The 20,994-nt window shown below is 38.1% G+C and overlaps 1 protein-coding gene across 5 annotated transcripts in view; it reads left to right on the top strand.

The window, feature by feature from the left end:
* LTBP1 (latent transforming growth factor beta binding protein 1) overlaps positions 1-20,994 on the top strand; it is a 207,327-nt gene that overhangs the window by 84,843 nt on the left and 101,490 nt on the right. For all 5 annotated transcript variants that reach the window (XM_067464429.1, XM_060754008.2, XM_067464424.1 and 2 more), the window contains exons 6-7: positions 2,450-2,674; positions 4,985-5,268. In XM_067464429.1, the coding sequence (XP_067320530.1) occupies positions 2,450-2,674; positions 4,985-5,268 (509 nt within the window). The remainder of the gene's footprint in view (positions 1-2,449; positions 2,675-4,984; positions 5,269-20,994) is intronic.

The following is a 20,994-nucleotide window of genomic DNA, read 5'->3' as shown; positions in this document are numbered from 1 at the left end:
GCTCCTCAACTCATTAGCTTCTCTCCTGACTCACAGTCACATTGTTATCACTACTTTTTCTTATCCCACCACTTCAGGTGTCAGGCCTGAATGCCAGACATACTTCAGATCACAGGCCTTGATGGTCACAGGCCTTGCTGGTACATAAAGAACTTAATAGGAAGGATTGGGTAAATGGGAACAGAAGGCCAAAGAAGACTAGCCTCAGGCACCCGATGAGATGAGGAGACTCTTGCCTGTGAGGAGACTTACGCCGCAGTAAATTCTATTTTGGCTATTGGAAGAATCATGTATAACTTTGCCTTTGCTGCAACTAGCTAATGATGCAATCCCTTTTGCAGTTACTTTGAGGAAATCCCTTTATAATCTGCAGAATGTATTTATGATTTATGTGTTGCATGACAGCTGGCTCTCTTGGTGCAAAAGACTGGTTTGGAGACTTGGCGTGGCAACTGTTAAACTAATTGGAGCCAGTTATCTGTAGTTCATAGTTTGGAATATGCATATTGCTCCATGATTGAAAAGGCGAGGAGGACTTGGAACAGTGAATTGTTTCATTAATTCTAGAATGCAACTTGTTTTTATCATACTTGGCTTGGATTGGTGTAATGATAGATAGAAACAAAGAAAGTATCCATTACATATGTTGACATAGATGAAAAGTGGGGAAGTAATCTTGGTGACAGCATTGTTATTATTTTATTGTGTATTAAATCACCCTATCAGAAATATTATAATAGGAGTCTGTGCTTTACTTTATTTCTCCCTTTTCTCCAAATTCAAAGACCCTTAATGAGAAACTTTCAATAAATACATGATGCATTTTTAAAGCTTTACATTTTGAGTTAAGTCTTGATGGGCCACAGCAACAAAACGTATTTAAAAGAGATCCCTGGAAAAGAAAAGGTTGAGAACCACTGCTGTAGACATTAAAATAAAGAAAATAAGTATTGAGGATAATTTTCAACTTATAAAAGTTAAGCGTTGCAATGAAGCATTTTGTGGCTCTTGAGGTATTTAAAGGGGTGGTAAATTTTACCATTCACATGAGTGCCATGCCCTGAACACAAATTGACATTTGGCATCCTATCAAATCCTTTCTATTTTGTTAAATGTAGATTTTGACTTTGGGATGTGGTAAACTGTATTTGTTTTCAGAGAACATCTTTTGTCATAGCAACTCAAGGCGCAAAGTATAAACTGTAAGTAGACGTTAGCAGTCAGTCAACAGGAAATGAGAAGCAAGAAAGCTAATGAGGCAGAAGTATGCCCTAAATTCATTGTATGAGGATCTTTGGGTAGATCAATTTAGTTATGAAACAACTGCACATTTGTTTCTGATTTGTTGCTCCAAGCTTACAAGAGATGCAATTCTTTTCCCACACAGCATATTCATTGTGACTGCAGTAGCGGATGTGAGTGTGGGTGTTGTAAACCAATGGCGAGTATTGTTTGTAGTGTGGATGGTATAAAATTGATTGTCTTTGGTCACAGTGTTAAAACCTTTCTTTATTGGAAAGTCCTAGTGGTTCTTGTGAAATCTGAATAGTTTTAACCGTTGTTCTGCCTTCTGGTTCTCTACTACTTTGTTTCTTCTTTCTAATGTAGACATTTTAAGGTTGTTTTTCCCAAGAGGAAGCATCTTCATAAAAGACACTTTGGTAGACATCTGATTGATCAATGCCACAGGTTTAACTATCTGGGGATATTTTTCCATATCATGTAAACTAGACAGTGTATGTTGTGGTTATAAAACATCTAGCCTGGAGCACCGCAAAAACAATTGGAAGAGTTAATGGAGGTTGTAAACATCTAGCCTGGAGCTCTGCAAAGCAAATGTCCTGACAGACTTATTGGACAGGAACATTGTGACGACTGGCGTCCTCCCGCCTGCCGTGGTGCCTGGAGGGCTCCTTCTTCCCAGGAGCCCCCTTTGCTGGGTAATTTTCTTGCTGTGCAATTGACCGGCCAGCCAGCCAATCATTTACAGGGCCCACCCCACTATCTGATTGGCTGGGGTAGGCTCTTGTGGGATCCCTGACAGTACATCTTTCAGCTGGCACAGCACACCCACCCTTTATATATGTTCTGTTGTTTTGTGGTTTTGTTAACCTTTTGTTCCTTTGTCACAACTTGCAAGTGTATGGCATGGGCAATGAATCTGGCTTGCTTATTCCCCCCCCCCCCCCAATTGGAGGGAAAATCCGGTGGCTTAGCAGGGGTGTGGTAGTAATGGTGTCCCAGCATTGTGCCAGTTGGTAACAGCAGCACCCCTTGGCATGGTTGAGTGGTATCATTGCACTCAGGAAATGGTAAAAAGTCACACAAAGAAGAGCATCGCTGCCACCAGATTACACTTGTTGATTAAATAAGTGATGCTATTATGAAAATGTTACCAAGGATAAATTAATGCCAGTCTCTCATGTTGTTGTTTTTGCTTATCTTTTAGTTATTTGCCACCTTCCGTGCATGAATGGAGGCCAATGTAGTTCAAGAGATAAGTGCCAGTGCCCTCCTAACTACACTGGGAAGCTTTGCCAGATCCCTGTGCAAAGCGGTGCTTCTCCAAAACTTTATCATCACCCACAGCAAGCAAGCAAGTCTGTGGGATCGCATGTCATCCATTCCACGCATACTTTACCACTGACGATGCCTGGGCAGCAAGGCGTAAAAGGTAAACATTTTCCCTTCCTCTCTTTATGGCCTGATTTCCCTGTTGGCTGTAGTTTTACTTTTTAATTCTGGCCACCAGACTAGTAGAAGTGGTCATAACATCTGTCTACATAGCTGGAATTTACTGCTTTTTGGAATGACATGATGCTATGTTTTCCTTAGATAGTTTAAATTCTAAGAATATGTTACTGAAAGGTTGTTTGATAAGATTTTTTTTCTGAAACAAAAAAAAACAACTTCTCATTTTCAGAATGAAGTTGACTTCTGTGATGTTATCTTCTCTCTATTCAGAAAATTCCTTCTCTTCCAGGTCATAGTATCCATCAATTAGATACTGCATACCTTGTCAGTATCTTTACTGTCAGATAGGAATCCAGCAGCGGGGTGCAAGAGAAAGAGAAGAGATAATGAGATAGCACCACATTTCAAATGGGTTCATTTTATTCTTGTCATCTTTCCTCACCAGTCAGCTTTCACAGCCATACGCAATATTCTGATTTTGATATTTAATCATATGTCTTTACACTCAATGACTTAATCTAGTTCTTTCATAGCTGCATTTCCAAGTCTTAGTTGTGTCTGATTTCTTGACTATATTTTGTTTCGCAACTGAGCCAATATAGGAAACCTTGAACTATTTTTGTTTCTTCATTGCCTGGTTTTTAAAGGCACATAAATTGTCTGTAGTCATTATTTTTGTCTTCTTAATATCCAACCAAATGCTTCTGTGAAGGTCATGAGCAAGCCAAACCTTCAGATATGTGCTGTTCCTAAACTAATATCTATATAACAGGCTTATTATTGAGTTCTGTCAGTGGGGTTGATTCTGAGACAGACAAATATATTTAAGTACAGCAGAATGTCTGGAGTATTCATTACTGAACTTGATTGGGCATTATAGCAGGCATCATTTTAACTCGGTTTGAAGGCAATCATATTCTTATGCTTCTACTTGGACACTAAAATTAGCTGAATTGCAAATCTTCATGTGGTTTAATAAATTATGGGACTGCCTCTCAAATTGTGGTTTTAAAACCAGAGCCCTAATTCCACCAGGCTAGATATACCTTAAATGAAAAATGTGATCTGTTTTTATTTATAATTCTGATTATAGTCTGTACCTGACTGTATTCTGGTATTTCGCTCAATATGTTCATTGAGTATATGCACATAGACTCCATTAGCTTTGTCACTTAATACCAAAAACACACTAGATTGTGAATCAACATCATATAAATGTTTTTTTCCTTCCTTAATGTGAAAGATTCATAAACAAGCCTGTCAGAAATAGTTTCATTTGACTCTTGAGATTATGGTTATGAAACCCAGGTTCATAAATCAACAGCAGACTTTGGTTTAAAGTTGGTTAGAAATCATGGTGTGGGGTTTGTATGAATACGCACCGCTGATGTGTACCTTAAAACCATTTCCAACTCACGTTGACCTCGAGATGAACCTGTTATAGACTTTTCTTCAAAAGATTTGTTTAGAGGAAGGATTATATTGCTTTCTTCTGAGACTGAATGATTATTAACTTAAACAAGATCACTCAGTGGCTTTTGGCCAGGTGAGGATTTGACCCCTGATCTCTCTATGTCCAACACTCAATCTGCTTCCTTTCTACATCACTCTTGGTCTCTTATGCAGGCTGACTACTTCATAATCCAGATTCTGGGCTTCATGACACTTTTTGCCTTTCCTGGTTTGTTTGTTCATTCAAAAAGAGGAGCAAGAAACGAGCTATGCACATTCTTCTTCATATGTAATCTGATTTATTAAACATTGGCTAAAATTGATATATAGGGCCACGGTGGCACAGTGGGTTAACCCGCTGAGCTGCAGAACTTGCTGACTGGAAGATCAGTGGTTCAAATCCAAGGGATGGGATGAGCTGTTGTTAGCCCCAGCTTCTGCCAACCTAGCAGTTCAAAAACATGCAAATGTGAGAAGATCAATAGGTACTGCTTCGGCAGGAAGGTAACGGTGCACCATGCAGTCATGCTGACCACATGACCTAGGAGGTATCTCTGGACAATGCCAGCTCTTTGGCCTAGAAATTAAGATAGCCACTACCCCCTCCCCCCGAGTTGGACTCGACTAGGCTTAATGTCAAGGGAAAACTTGACCTTTTAAAATTTGATCTATGAACTTAGCCCATGCTATCCCGTTATCATTGCCCAAAATTTGGGAGTTACGGTATATTACTTTGAAAATTACTGTAAGCCTTTAAAATACTTTATGTTGTTAAACTTAACAAAAGGTTTTCATTAAGCACTTCCTTTATTTTTTCCCTTTTGGCTTCTTTTTCCAGTGAAATTTCCACCAAACATCGTCAATATACATGTGAAACATCCCCCTGAAGCTTCAGTGCAGTTTCATCAAGTTTCAAGAATTGACAGCACATCAGCAGGACAGAAAGTAAAACCAAAGCCATCCCAATCAGGACATACCCAGGTTTCTTATCAAAGCTTGCCATTTCAGAAGACCCAGAAAATACATTCAACCTATTCCCATCAGCAACCTATTTCTCATGTATTTCCTATTTCTGCTAAAACTCAGCTTGGGCGATGCTTCCAGGAGACCATTGGGACACAGGTATTTTTTAAAAACTTTAGAATTAAATAAGTACTAACTATGACTTTCCCGGTAAAGCTTAAAGTTGTTTTGTTTGATTAATCGATGGTATTATGTGAGGAATGCATGCAAATCTTTACTAATCTATTAAAATATTACTGGGTACAAACTTGCTCCATCTTCCATGTAACAGTTCTTCAAATGTTGAAGGGATATTATATGGAAGATGAAGCAAGTTTGTTCTTTGACAAATTTAATTTATGAGACTGGATGTTTCAGTAAGGAACAACTTCCTGGTGATTAAAAGCTGCTTGACACTGAAACAAACTACTTGGAATTTGCCTCCACTGGAGGTTTTCAAAGATGTTGGATGAAGTTCTGTCAGAGATTCCTAAAGATGGACTGAACTAGATCAGCTTTGGTGCCCCTTCTAATTTCTATGAAAACCAGCAAAACATGTTGCAAAAGACACAGATATTACAATCCTGTTACACTCTTAGCAAAGAATCAGTACTATAATTGTTGGACTGTGTTATTAATGTGGATTTGTACACATCCATTGTTCTTAAAGAATGACACTGTACATAGAGAATTGTGAGTTGGGTGCTTTAGAATCTTTTGTTACTTAAGCATTTCATTTTGAGTGTGTGTTACCTTTAGGAGATGGAGATTGTACTGTTCTGATCTTAGTAGCAATTTCTCCTCAAAAATTGAGAAAATCAGATAGTCACAAGCATGTTTATTGCTGATCTTATTTTTCTTGAAGATACATTATTGGGGCAGTCTGTCACATGTCTCTCTTCTCAACTTTTCTTTAAACACAGTCAAATTCCTTTATCTGTGGGAAATCTGTTCCTGGTCAGATCACAGTTATTCACTGGAACTGTGAATATGAACAAACACCATTAAATACCCCAATTTTTGATTCCAGCATACCATAGGGTTTCTCTGGAGGACCTAGAAATTCCTAGGTAGTTATCCCCTCTAGGAATTTGCTAGACCTTCCAGAGTGACTGTGATAGCTTTCTGGGGAAGCATATGATATAATTGTCTGGAGGACTTCACAGCTTCCTAGAGATACAGTTTTCCCCAAACATTGATAAGTGAAATTGCAGAAATGGGATTTATGGGGATCTGTGAGGCTTATAAAAACTGGACGTTCTAACTGATTGGAAAGATCTGATCCTTGAAAATTTTCCCATGAAAGTTTTTCCTCTTCTTCTTTCTAGATGTTAGATGTATATGACTACAAGAAGTTGAGTTACTGTTTTGTGTTTGTTAACCTTTGGGAGCGTTGAAGAATGTATTGCTTCACTTGGAAAGGACCCCAAGTTTAGAACTAATTGAATTTTCTGGAGAATATGTAAAAGAGAATATTAAAATCTGAAGTTATTAGTCCAAACAAATGATGTCCAAAACAGAAAAATGGGTCAAGAAAAAGAGCTTAAGGGATAAGGAGGAAAGGGAGGAAACAGCATATGATTTACTGGAAAGTCCTATTATGAACTTTGCCATCACCCTACTGTCCAATTGCCATCTTGATACATGTTTATGGAATACATTTGGCACAAAGCGAATCCTGGGCCTGGAGCCAATGTTGGCTCTGTGAAAGTACCCAAAGGAGAAAATGGCCAAGAATAAAGAGGCTAAAACAGGGAAAGCTGAATAGAGAATATAGAGATGGGGGAAAGAGCCTATTTTGTATATTTGACTTTATTAATTCCAGATTGGCAGTTCATGTTGTTTCAGAATTGTTTGGCATATTGCTGGTCGGCCTAGAAGCCAGGTATTCAGTGTCAGCAAGATTGACATCTTGATTTGTCAGAATTCATTTTAAGGATTTCACTTGCTCATCCACTTTGAATTTGCCCATACCAACCTTATAATGTGGGCAAAGTTGAGATATTCCTGTATATCAGTGGTTCTCAACCTGTGGGTCCCCAGGTGTTTTGGCCTACAACTCCCAGAAATCCCAACCAGTTTACCAGCTCTTAGGATTTCTGGGAGTTGAAGGCCAAAACATCTGGGGACCCACAGGTTGAGAACCACTACTATGAAGCCTGATTGTTGTATAATCGGTTAGCTAAGTGATTCCCAAATATTGGTCCTCCAGGCATTTTGAATCTCAGCTTCCAGAAGTCCCAGCTAGCTTGGCCAGTATTGAGGAATGTTTTGGAAGACCAAGCTTTGGGAATCACATCTTGTTCTGTTATATAAACAGATTTCATATCTGTAGTTTTCTGCTTAAGAGAAAATAAAAATATTTCAATTACATGTAAATCTAATTGCAACTCCCAATTAGAACAATTCAGTTTAATCAGTGGAACATACACAAGTTTTGATGGATTTTTGTCCTTTCATTTCATGGATCTATTCTAGAGATATAATATTCCTGGACATTTTTTTTAAAACCAAGGAGAAATACTTTTTTTTCTTGAAAAAGGGGGGATTTCAGGGGAAAAATGAGAGGATATCAAAATTCTTTATATTTGAAAATATCATCAAATGTGTTTAAGTTTTGTATAAAAGGTCCTGAACTGTAAGGAATTTCTTTGGGTTTGCCTATTTAGGAGGAGTAGGCAGAAAAACAACAGATAGAAGAAATCATCAACATTAAGTTTAAAAAAAGAAAATTGTTTTGTCTACTCTACTCTTCTGCAGTGCCAAGCATAAAGGGCTAATTCTCATGAAACAAACTTAAAGAAACCATGGCTATGATCAAATTGCAATTACAAAAAATGATTTTAGAGAGTAAATAAATTAATCACCTTATCTTAAACATTTTACGTCTCATTCTAAAAGAAAAAATCCACAACCCAATGTTTTTTTTTAAAAAAAAATACAACAACATGGTCTTTGAAAGAAATGTATCCCCCTCTCTTGCCTACATTTCCCTCCTGCATCTTCTTATCTCTAATTTCCTCTTATTGCATTTCAGAATTTAAAATGCCTTAAGCTGAAGCATGACTTGCCAGGTCTAAGCAAAAAAAATAAAAATTAATCCTGTACTGAATGCCAGAACCTTTCCTTAGAGCAGCGGTTCTCAACCTGTGGATGCCCAGGGGTTTTGGCCTACAACTTCCCAAAATCTCAGCAAGGTTACCATCTCTTAGGATTTCTGGGAGTTGAAGGCCAAAAGGTTGAGAATCACGGCCTTAGAGCATTAGTAACAACGTGAAGAAGATTATTCAGAATACTATACCCTCCTAAGTGCCGTGTATACTCATGCACAAGTTGAGGGCAGGTATGGGGGTCAAAATTAGGGATATAATCTATGGATAAATTGAGGATCATTCTGTGAAGAAGGGAAACACCAATTCTGCCTCAGGAGGCCAACCATCTCTAGTCACTATTCCCACCATTTCCCCACCCAGGCATGAAAAAAAGCCAAAACCGGCACCAAAGGGGAGAGAATGGAGGGGGTCGTGCTTTTTTATTTATTTACTAGCCATCCCCTGCCATGCGTTGCTGTGACCCAGTCTGTGTATATGTGTTTTGTGTGTGTATATATGTGTATATGTGTATATATGTGGTTATGTGCATGCATTGTAATGTATTTTATTTTTGCTTTTTAAGTCCCTTCCACTGTGTTTTTCAGTGTTTTTATGAGTGATGGTCACTCGTTGGCTCAATAGGTGTACTGTGTCCAAATTTAGTGTCAATTCATCCAGTGGTTTTTTAGTTCTGTTAATACCACAAACTAACATTACATTTTTATTTATATAGATTTATTTATTTATTTAACACATTTATATTCCACCCTTCTCACCCCACAGGGTACTCAGGGCAAAGCACAACATATATATAACAAACATTCAATGCCAGGACATAAAACCACAAATATATACAAACAATAAAACCACTTGTATCCACTTTAAAATCAATTGCTTAAAAACTATCTCAGGACACCATTCTATTATCACCTCATTGCACTGACCCAAAGGCTTGGTCTCACAGCCAGGTCTTTACCATCCTTCTGAAGGACAGGAGGGAGGGGCCCTGAATATTTAAAGTTCTCACAGAATGGACTGAGCTCCTGCCAGTCTTAATTTTATTCAGAGAAGGGGGTTTCTTATTTTGGATAATACTAACTTGCGCATATTTTTTGAAAATACTAACTTATGCATATTGAGCTGTGCATAAGTTGACCCAGTTTTTTTTGGGGGGGGGGGGAGGGGGGTTTCATTTTGACCAAATTTCTAGACTTATACATGAAGATATAGGGTAGTGACTAATTGAAAGTGTTTATGTGTCCAACAACTGGCACAATCCAAGTTACTTAATTCTATAGTATTCACGAGGATTACCAAGTTGTGGATCTGGCACTCCAAACTTTCCAAAATAATTGACTTTCACTATTTTTAACCACACAGATAAACCATACAGTCAAAAAAAGTAGATCCTGCAATCAAATAGTTAACATGGGATTGTGGTTTATTCAGACATACACATGATCTTTTTTTAGTGAATCTTTGCGTCCTTTTACTCTAGGATCTTCATTTTTAATATTGAGTAATCTAGAATCCCCCAGCACAATTTACATTTCTTTCTGACAGCTGGAATTTTATTTTCTGCATGCTGATACTTCTGGATGGGGGATGAATCCATGGAGCTTAGGTAACCTAATACTTCTAAATTGACAATATTCAAGGAAACTTAAATACCAAAGGAAGAGCCTATAAAACTGTAGCAAGTGGAGAATTTAGATTTGGACTCTTCCCACTACCACATTGGCCTTATTATTCTGTCCTAGGCTGTAAACTGTAGAAAGGTAGCTGTGCTGCTCAAGTTCCCTCCCAATTTCCGCATGAGACAGATTTTATTTTTACCCTTAGGGTGTGCTCACTTTACACAGTCAAATAGGAAATCTGTTTCCAGAAAGCCATGCAGACCTTGTAATGGTTACTTTAAAATCCTAATCCTAAGAAGAAAGGGAAGATATAATTAAAGTAGTGGTAGTTTGCATTGTCACAGTATTTTCTGAATGTATTGTCGAAGGCTTTCATGGCCAGAATCACTGGGTTGTTGTAGGTTTTTTCAGGCTGTATGGCCATATGCCTCTAGACCATGGCCATATAGCCTGAAGAAACCTACAACAACCTATTTTCTGAATCTTCCAAATAGTATGATATTCAGGGTTTTAAGACATTCCTAATATGTTTGAAAGTTCTGGATATGCTGCAATAATATCTTGACAGCTGACTGTTATTAAAGCAAGCAACAATAATTCTGTGTGAGAAGAAAGTGTAGTTGAATCTCCTTGTTGGTTGCACCAGGTGAGTGTATTCAGCTGTGTATTCAATGGCCTGTATTCTATATCTCTTTCATATTACAGATTTACAGTCTGAACTGCCATGGCTGCATCTTCCCGAATCCTCAGATTTGTCATTTGGTGCATGATTAGAGCTCCCTAGCAGAAAATTTTGGTATACGCATCATGAAAGTACAAATCCTCAGATTCAACATAATGAAGCCATGGCAGTTAAAATTGGAATAAAATAGTGTAGGTGCAATGTGAAAGAGATTTATCACACAGCAAAAAGCTTAAGCATTGTATCATTTCATTAGAACAATACCTTTCTACCATCATCAGATAGTTTATTGTACAAGCCCAGAACCATGACAAAAAGGTACTGGTACAGGATAATTCCCTCAAAGCAAACAGGAAGGAAAAGATAACAAAGGTCTGCTTCATGCTCACAGAAAGAACAAAAAATAAGGTGAATTATCAGTAGTTACTGGGGGAGTAATTAGACTTTTGAGTCTTCATAGCAATTGATGGCAATTTTATCTAGCTGTCTCTTTCGGATCTTTTTTGCACACAAAGCAAAGAGGGCCACTTTATATGTTACATAATCATTTGAGTCGCTTAGCAAAAACCAAACCATTTCTACAATTTTTCCATAGTCAAGGTAGTCAGCTAATTGAACCTGCTTTAAAAATCTTCAGTAGCAAAGTATTGATATAGATGCTATATGATGGAGAAATCCAAGGCCTAGATTATAACACTTTCTTAACCACAGAACTGTCTTATTAATCTGATTTTCACAATAATTACACTACTTGCATTGGGGCCGTGCAGGTGGGTCCCATGACACTTTTGTCCTGGTGTGACAAATGTTTATTCTGTTACAGTTCAAGAGTGCCCCCTAGAGCACTTAGTACATTTAGCACCCCACTTAGCAGCTTGAATAAACTACACACCCTGTGCTTTGTATCCAAATAGTTATTATTTGGGCCTGCCTGATAATAACCAGTTTGTTTTCAACTAAGCAAATCTTTTCATGTATAGCTTGGGCTATGAAAAAGATGGATCGAGCGACACAAAAAAATCCAGATTTGCTGGCTCAACCACTACTATCTGAAATGTAGAATCCCACACAATTAGACAAGATCATTAGTTGATCTCTGCAATGGGGCCAGCTTTTATTCATGTTAGATTCCAATAAGTATAGGGGGTCTGCTTGTTTTTAATGTACCTGCTAATGAAATCTAAATAAGAACCAGATTTCACACTTGTGTAATCTCTCTCATCTGAGTTCTGGCACACATCCAGGTTTGACTGATGTTTAAGGAGAATTTTCCCAAGTTCTCCTTAGCCTTATTTCACCTCCCTGGAAACTGGTGGCTTTACTTCCAGTTGATTGTATAGAGAATATATGCCCTGAGTAGCTCAGGTTCTAGCACAATCATGCCAAATCCAAAACCATTGTCTAAATCAGGGCTTTTCTGCTTGGAATCCCTTTTGGCTCAAGAATTTTTTATGTAGACCCTGGGTATATCAGTATATAAGATAGCTATAAAAATGAAACATTTACGGATACCAAATCAGCATTTGCAAGACTTGCTGAACAGTCTGATTTCCTTTTTATGAAATACATCTGAAGCATTTTCTGGGCAGAATCCACAGTGAACAGTGCACCACAGATTCATGTAAATGTCTAAAACAATCACGAGGTGCTGCTGTTCAGGAAACTTTTACTGTTGCCAATTTTTGTGACCCCAACATTGAGCAAAAAGGAGCCTAATTTGGGGTCAGGGCCCACAATTTAAGAAGCAGCAGTCTATATGGCGCAAAAGAGCATCCACTCCTGTGGGACAGTTCACCTTTCATAATCTTTGTGTTGCTACTTCTTATAATCAGTCATAGAACACCAGTCGAGCTCATACCTTTTCCAGGGACCTCTGCTGATGTCAGAATAGGGCATCTGCAGGACTATTAACAAGGAGAGGGCAATCTCTCCTCTTTCTTGCTGGGAACAGAGGAGCCCCATTCTCTTTCTGTGTTCCACCTCGGAGTTTAAGATCTTCTGGGGAGGCCCTGCTCTCGGCCCTGCCTATGTCTCAAAAACATTTGGCGGGGACAAAGGACAGGGCCTTCTCTGTGGTGGCCCCCCGCCTGTGGAACTCACTCCCTGGGGAAATCTACATCCCTCCTCACCTTTAGGAAAAAGTTAAAAACCTAGATGTGGGACCAGGCCTTCGGGTAATTAAGTGGACAATGACAAACTATATTGACAAAGTCTTGGAAATGGATTATGGATAAGTTTGATGGAGCATTCAACTAGTTTTCAGCTAATAATGGCCACTAAAGTGGTAATTCTTAGTAGTTTTAAAATTGTATTGTTAATGTTTTTAAGTATTTATAATTGATTGCTTGTTTTATTATGTATTTTATGTATTTATTGTGGCATCAAATCACTGCCGACTGTAAGCCGACCTGAGTCTCCCCCCCAGGGGTTTGAGAAGGGTGGGGTACAAGTGTTCGAAATAAATAAATAAATAAATAAATAAATATGAGCAGACGAGCCTGGAACAGCCAGGAGCTCAGATAGAGCAAGGAGCCGAAGAAAAATAGGCACAATTCATCCCATTTTCCTGATAAGTACAGAGAAATGGAGATGGTGCTCGTGTCCACTTGGGTCGAATCAGACCCAATCCCATTGTGAAATCTGTCCAGAAGCCATGAAATACTCTGGAGCTTCCAGTAAACTCTGGAATATCCCCTGACCTTTGACCAAAGTAAAGCAAAGTTGGTTTAAAGCAAAAACAAGCAACCAGGCCTATGTTACACCCCAGAATCTGCTGTGCATCTGGGAACAATCAGTGATCTGTTTGGGGCCAATGTAGATGAGCCCTTATTTTAAAAAGTCTAGACTGGAACTTTGTATGCAATTTTATATAATACTGTACATATATAATACAGCATTGTTTGAAGGCAATGCTGTGGGCTATATTTCAGAGGAAGGAACTGACAAAACCACTTCTGAGTAACCCTTGCCTAAGAAGACCCCATGACACTTATGAGGCCACCACAAGTTGACAGATGTTTTGAAGGCACATATGTACAGATATTGTATGAGAAATCCCTAAGAAGAGCTTGTATTGTGTGGTGGAGACAATTTTAGTATTGCCATTTTAATTAAGAGCACATGACATCTTAAGCTAGAAAAAGTTTTTATTTTCATAAAACATTTCGTATTTATCTTTATACAAGTGGCGGGACTCTTTATTTCTGTAGAGCTATTTGAGCTGCCAAACTCTTTCCTTTCCTTTCTTCGACTCAGTACAAATATTTGAGTTTGTTCTGGGTAGCCTCCATCATAATACTTTGCTCAGCAGTTGTCAGTGTTTATATGTTTTCTTGCATGGTGGATTTCTGATATTGGCTTCAGTCCTATAAAATCTTTTACTAATTAGTTTGGGATCAGAGATGGTTTGACTTGTGTCCATTTTCTCGGTGGGAAATCCTTGTCATGGATGTCTGCCCATTCTAGATTACCAGGTTGTATCATATGGAAGTGTCTACATTTTAGGTACATTAAAATGAGAGTATTCTAAGGAAAGATTCTGAATCATAATAGCAAAGGATTTATTGGGATATTTGAGATTTTAAACATAGCCTGCATCATGCTTCTAATTTTTCAAATAAGCAATTGAATCATCATCTGGGATAAAAAGCTTTTATCACTCATAGGGCAAAGGGGATGACTGGCTGGTAGTGGGGGGTTAGACTGACCAATTATTCCTTTAAAATGAATCTAATCAAGGAGTTTGAAAGTATATATTGCAGTGTGTTGTAGTAGAGCCATCCGGTGTGTAAAATTTACCCAAACCATTATTCGGTCAACCAGTGATTTAAATTGTGTTGAAATTGATTCTAAATGGGTCATGCATTCTTTACACTTGGTTTACTCTATTTCAGCGTGGAATTCCTTTAAAGAAAACCTAAAGCTTTTAGTGCTTTCTGATTTCTTCAGATTCTGTGAGAGGAGAAAGCATTCAAAATGTACACTGCGTTTGGGAAGAGTCCACACCCCACACCAATAAAGTGCCATGACATTGCAATCAGTAGTGTTAAAGAAAACATACATATGTGAGTAAATCAATAGGTACTGCTCCAGTGGGAAGGTAACAGCACTCCTTGCCGTCATGCCGGCCACATGATCTTGGAGGTGTCTACGGACAATGCTGGCTCTTCAGCTTAGAAATGGAGATGAGCACCAACCCCCAGAGTTGGACACGGCTGGACTTAATGTCAGGGGAAAATATTTACTTTTACCTTTAGTGTTAAAATTAGTGCCCTGTTTAGTGCAAAATGGGCACAGAGAAAAAGCTGAACACGCTTTGCATAAGCACCGATGCATAGAAGAAGGAGAAGGAGAAGGAGAACTTTATTTTTCTACTCCGCCTCCATCTCCCCGAAGGGACTTGGGGCGGCTTACATGGGGCCAAAGCTCAGGCAGAATACAATTAAAATAAAGCAATAACAATTTAAACAGCATAAAACAGCATAAAACAACATAACAAAAATAGCTAGCAACAACAATAACAGCAGACTAATTTTGGAGGGGTGGGGGGAGGAAAGCCACTATGTGAACTAGTCAAAGGATAAAGTGGTTTAGTAAGGTAGATGACAATGTATAACGGCAAAGGTAATGGCCATACCAAAGACTGATGTTGATGAAAATATGAAATGCAAACTTCTGGATGGTGGAGGGTTTAGTATGGAGTTAGTTCACTGTTTCCATTCGGAACCAAGACAGTAACCAATATATTTGCTTCATTAGACTATCAGCCTCATTCTCACACGTTCAGATTGGGCAACTGACTTTTAAATAAAACCCAGCAACTGAGCTCTCAATCAGAAAGCCCAACTGTAGTTTTGGGTTTCCTTTGGCTATCTGATGTAGCAGCCACCCCATTTAATCTTTGGAGAAGCCTTTGCAACTTTGCATTAATGCTGATTCTCCTTCATGGTTTCTGTGAAATTGCACATATGGTAGTAATTGCGCGATTTCACAGATACCCACTCAGAGAAACACAGTTATAGGCAAGCAACCATTCCATTTTGTGCTTTTGATTTGTTACATCTTTAGAGTGCTTGCACAAATTGTGCGCTATCTATCTGTGTATCTGTCTATTTGTCTTTCTGTCTATCTAGGGTGGTAGAGCAGTAAAAAGTACTGTTGCAAAAATTGTGAGTATAATTGCCAGGTCTTATATTTCTTTTTTAAAGATTAAAATTACATTTTAAACTGATAAATGAGAGCTTGCCATAATATCCTTCCGAACTTATCATTTGAATTATGTGATATTGATGGGATGATACTCCTGATATAAGTTTACAAAAATATTTTTCAAAGCTGGGAAATCTTTCACTTTCAAGCCTTAATGCGTTTGTACGTCTTAGTATTTTCTTTATTTTAAAACAGCAGTGAGTCCAGACCTCACCAGGAAGCTAGGAATTGCCAATAACACTTTATCTCTCTGCTCTCTGAAACCACTGCACAGCACATTTGAGAATAGCAGTCTAATGCCACATCTCAAGGTTATGCCGACAGCTAAGTATTTCAGATCGGAGACATGGCAGGACTGTCCATGACTTCAAATCTCCCAAGATTTTAAACATTATATCAAGTTATGCGTGTGTGTGTGTGTGTGTATGACTTTTTGTCCAAAGACATAAAGATAAAGGAGGGAGGGGTTGAAGGAGGGTGGATAAAAAGAAAGAATAGCTGTTTTAAAGTGGAATTTCTATTTTATGCAAATGTAACTCACATTCTGTCCGCTTCAGGGGAAGGCAAACCCCTTTTAAACAAATATTGCCAAGAAACCTCCTTGATAGATTTGACTTAGAATCACAATGCCACTTAAAGGCACACAACAACAAGCAGCATTTCTAAACATTTTGGACCCTGGATGTGTTTCTCTTCAAGAAGTGGCACACTGTTTCATATTTTAGAACTTGCTGGCTGTCACATATTTCATTGGCATTGGAAAATATATTTGCAGCAGCTTTCATGAGCCAAATGTAATTCAATCACAGGCTGATTTTCCATACCATTAAGAATATTGGTTAGCTCCATACCTTGAGTTTGAATTTTTCTAGAAGCCAAGAAGTCTGGCAGCTTAGAGCACTGGCCTACCGAGCATTATTAAATGTGAGCAAACAAGCAAGTTTTGGTTTCTTTTCCTTGACTCCCCATTCAGCTGCTTTTCATTTTAATTCTAATAAAAATGCCTTTATTATGACATACAATATCTTGTTATTGCTCAAAATATGTTTATAGCGTCAGTGATACAGACAATAAAATTTGTATTGCTAATGTGTGCCCTATTAATTTTCCACATGATTAATGAGTGTTGAAATAGTTATGGGAGAGGAGAAATATAATTTCATGCATGTGTCTACCATGTGTCAAAAGTTTACATACAATAAGGAAAGCCACTATATAAAATTGTTCAAAATCTTTACATCTGGTTGTCATAATTGCTGTATTAGGGTGTAGTCCCTGCTGTTTAAATCAGATAATACTGATTTACTTAATTTGGATTTTTTTTTGTCACCAGGGGCACACAACTTATCAGTATATTTGGACGCATGTATCTGGAATAATTTATATACTGTTTGAGACTCTATCCTTGGAAGACAATAATATTCAGCCACGAGTGATCGCCTATAGCGATAGTAGTAATCATGAATATTATAAATACACATCATGTAGTTGGATACAGATATCTTAGCCGAAGTGGAGTTGGCTGTTTTGCTTTTTCCACAGTATTCCTATTCAGAATATTGTTACTGTCAAATGAGAAAAGGCTGATAGTTGTGCTTTAGAATCTTATTAAAAACTACTGAAATCACATAAGTGAGAAATCATGAAGACTTATGATTATCCACACCTTCTTGATACATTAACTGGTGGATTTTGGCCATGAGGATCCAGAATCTCCTTTGCTTTACATGAAAAGTGAAATACTGATTATACATTATACCCAAGGACCTAAATCCTATTTTCTAAAGTAGACCTATTGACTTGGTGGTATTGCACAATTATCCCAATTGTTCTTTTCTAGTCAGAACTAAAAACAGGATGCCAACTAAAGTTTTTTAAAAGCCCCGAAGTCACTAGCAGGTTTTTAAATTGCTAACTTACCACTGGTGACCAAAGAGGACTGAAGAAGTCACGTTGGTGGCCAAAGAGGGATGTAGCAGCCACTTCACTTTGTTTCTGTTCTGGATTTATGGGAGGATCCTCGGCTTGTTCACTCAGTTTAAGGTTGCAGCTTCATCATTAGACCCTTTTACCAGAGTGAAAGTTAAAGAAAAGGTAATTAAAGAAAATGTTGTATTCTTTATTACTTCTCTCCACAAATGTCCTCTCCTCTTTAATTTTTTCTTCATTTTAATAAATTGCCTCAAAGCTGTTTTAAAGAAGGCTATGCAAAGTTGTAGAGCAGATGCAGTATACAAATTGCTTCAAGGTCCAATTGTAAGTTTTGATCATATTTCCCTTTATCCCTTTCTGTTTTTTTGTTTTTTTTGTAGGGGTTGCTGCTAAATAGCTGAGAGCAGCGGCCAAGAAAGGTGTATCTAATGTCAGGCTGTCTCTGTGACAGTGATGGGATTGAGGTCTTTCAAACTTGGGCAAACCTGAGTAGTTCTGGAGCTGTGAGGAGAAATTAAGCATATTGAATCAAAGCTTGGATGGGTTCCTTGTTGGACAAAGATTTCTAGAAACCTCAGTTCTTCATGGCGACTGGCTAAGGAATCTGTTGATTGTAATCACAAAATAACTTCTAAATTTTGCTCTGAAGAATGCTATGGTGATGGCAGATAAAGTGAGTATGTATATGGGAGAGAAGTGGAGGAAGAGAGTTGGAGAGGTTGTTAATTAATGAGAACCAATAATTACTTTCTGCTTCAGATTGGTAATAGGGCATGCTGATGCATGGGTCTCATAGATTTCAACCATGCTGACCTTTGTAACTAGAGCATTTAGTTCTAAGAATTTCTTACCCTAAGAATATCTTATTTCAGCTACTGCTGAAGATTATGAGTGATGTAGCAGCAAAAAACCCAAAAACAGAACAAAACCCAAACTCCAGCGTCTTTCTAGGTTGCATCAACTGGAGTATAATGTCTAGATCAAGGAAAGTAATAGTAGCACTCCATTCTGCTTTGGTCAGATCTCACCTGCAATACTGTGTTTAGTTCTGGACAAGACATTCCAAGAAAAATATTGATGTGCTGGAACATATTCAAAGGAGAATGATGAAAATGGTCAAAGCTATGGAAACCATTCCCTATGATGAATGGCTTAGGGAATGTCATATTGAAGAAGGAGCCAGCTTGTTTTCTGGTGTTCTAGAGATCTAGACATGGACCAGTGTATTCATCCTAGAGGAAAAGTGATACCACTTAAATATTAGGAAGAATTCTTGATGGTAAGAGATGTTTGATAGTGTAATGCACTACCTCAGAACATTGTGTACTTCTCCAGTGAATGTTTATCAAAGAGAAACCTGGATGGCCATATGTTGGGAGTGCTTTGATTGTGTGTTCCTGCATGGCAGGGAGTTGGATTGGATGATCTTCATGATCTCGTCAAACTATATAATTTTATGATTATGTTTTGAATGAATACTATAGAATTTGAAATTAAGTAGCATCAAACATGAATTGTTGTGCAAATACTACAGAAATAACGGTTAATAATGTAAGACATGAAAGACGTATTGCTAGTCCCAATTAAACTAATTTCATTAGTGAAGTATAGTAGTACGTAGTTAATAGTATTATACACAGATCTTGATCTTCCAATTAATCAATTAGTAATTGGATTTAGAGTAAACATAGTCAACAGTGACACCGTTTAAGCAACACAGATCATGTCTACATGGTCACAATAAAGTGGAGCCACCCCAAGTCACCATGAAGAGATGGAATGGGGGTATAAATAAAGTTGACTTGACTTGGAGTCACTGCACAACCGCTCTGGAGAGTCCACATGAAACATGACTGGATTTGCAGCTGAATTGCTGCATCATGTGTTAATTTGGGTCAACGGAACATGGTATTTATACCAAAGTTTCCAGGGAGCTACAGAGTAATTGCAGAATTTCAGAGATGTGGCTATCAGAGTCTGACTGCATGTGACCTAATCAATTGTCCACATCACCAGTGGATTTACTGCTGCATCATGTCAGAAAGCAGCTGCCTTCCTGGTATAGATCATATTTTTGTTAATGTCCCACCAGGATGCCAAGTGATGTGACTAGAAATACAAGGTCGCCAGCAAGCCTCTGAGGGGGAGCTACTTGCTGGCAGCAACACAGCAGCACCGATGGCTCCAATGCATCCTCAGCCTGTCCAGTTGTATGGATAGCTAAAGGGCTCCGGAGATGCTCCTGGACTGCACTGGAGCAACTGCTAGATCCTTTAAACTGAATTAATCTGGGGTAGGCATAGATGCAGTCACAGGCTCAGTTCAGAGGGTTTTGAATAATGATAGGCTGGGAAAGAAACCCAATTACCAACAGATTTAACAAAAATTTCCTAAGGGTGTCAAGCAATATTTATTTCAGCAATCTCCAGTTACAGCGCAAACTACCACATTGTAATTTACAGTTTAAAAAAGACTATCCCTAAAGTAGAATCAGATGTCTCACACTTTTGTGATTTTCCTTTATGAAGCACTTTTCCTCAAAAGTAGTCAAAAGTATCTCATAAAGTAGAATAATTCTACTTCCCTGGAATTCCTTGAAGTTCAAAGCTTGGCTTCAGAAGGTCTTAAGCAAACACTGTTAGAAATCTGCATGGATATTTACAAGAATATAATGCCCCATCTGCAATGATTCTTTGGAACATCAGTGATCTTTAACATCAGAGGATTAAATGTGTATCAGATCACAAAGGCATCAAACACTGCTTTAATTAGTTGGTAAAAGAAAATACAGTGTTTGTTTTTTGCTTGGGAAGAATGTTCATTGGAAGCCAAAGCAAATGCTGTACAAGTTTGCTTAGAAAGTCTGGAAGTACTTAAGAGTTTCTCCTCTCTTCATTTGAGACTGTATCTGTCTGTGTGCCAATGTTGTATTGAGTGGTATTCTTCAGCATAATAAACTTTCAGTCAGTAACCATAGAAAATATGTTGCTTGGTAAATATATCAGCAGTAAAGTTACACTAAATTTTAGTCTGTATGTATTTCAACATTAATGAGAAAAAGCCCTGTGCCTATTCAGCAGTTTGCAGATTTTCAGGACATATCTGTTCACCATGGAATGGATATTATTCTAGTATGTACCAATGTAAAGCCTCAGGAATGAATTTTATGTTATACTTATTTTACAGGCAAAACATCAGCCCTGTAAATAACATTATTTGTGGTTATATGATGGCATTGAAACATTTTTAAAGGCACAGTGTAGAAGACAGCAGGTGGAACGCAAAGCAGCAGGCG

This window comes from Anolis sagrei, chromosome 1 (assembly GCF_037176765.1).
Source record: "Anolis sagrei isolate rAnoSag1 chromosome 1, rAnoSag1.mat, whole genome shotgun sequence".
Classification (NCBI taxonomy): Eukaryota; Metazoa; Chordata; class Lepidosauria; order Squamata; family Dactyloidae; genus Anolis; species Anolis sagrei.
The sequence above is the reverse complement of the archived record's forward strand: the minus strand, read 5'-3'. Positions and strand labels throughout refer to the sequence as shown.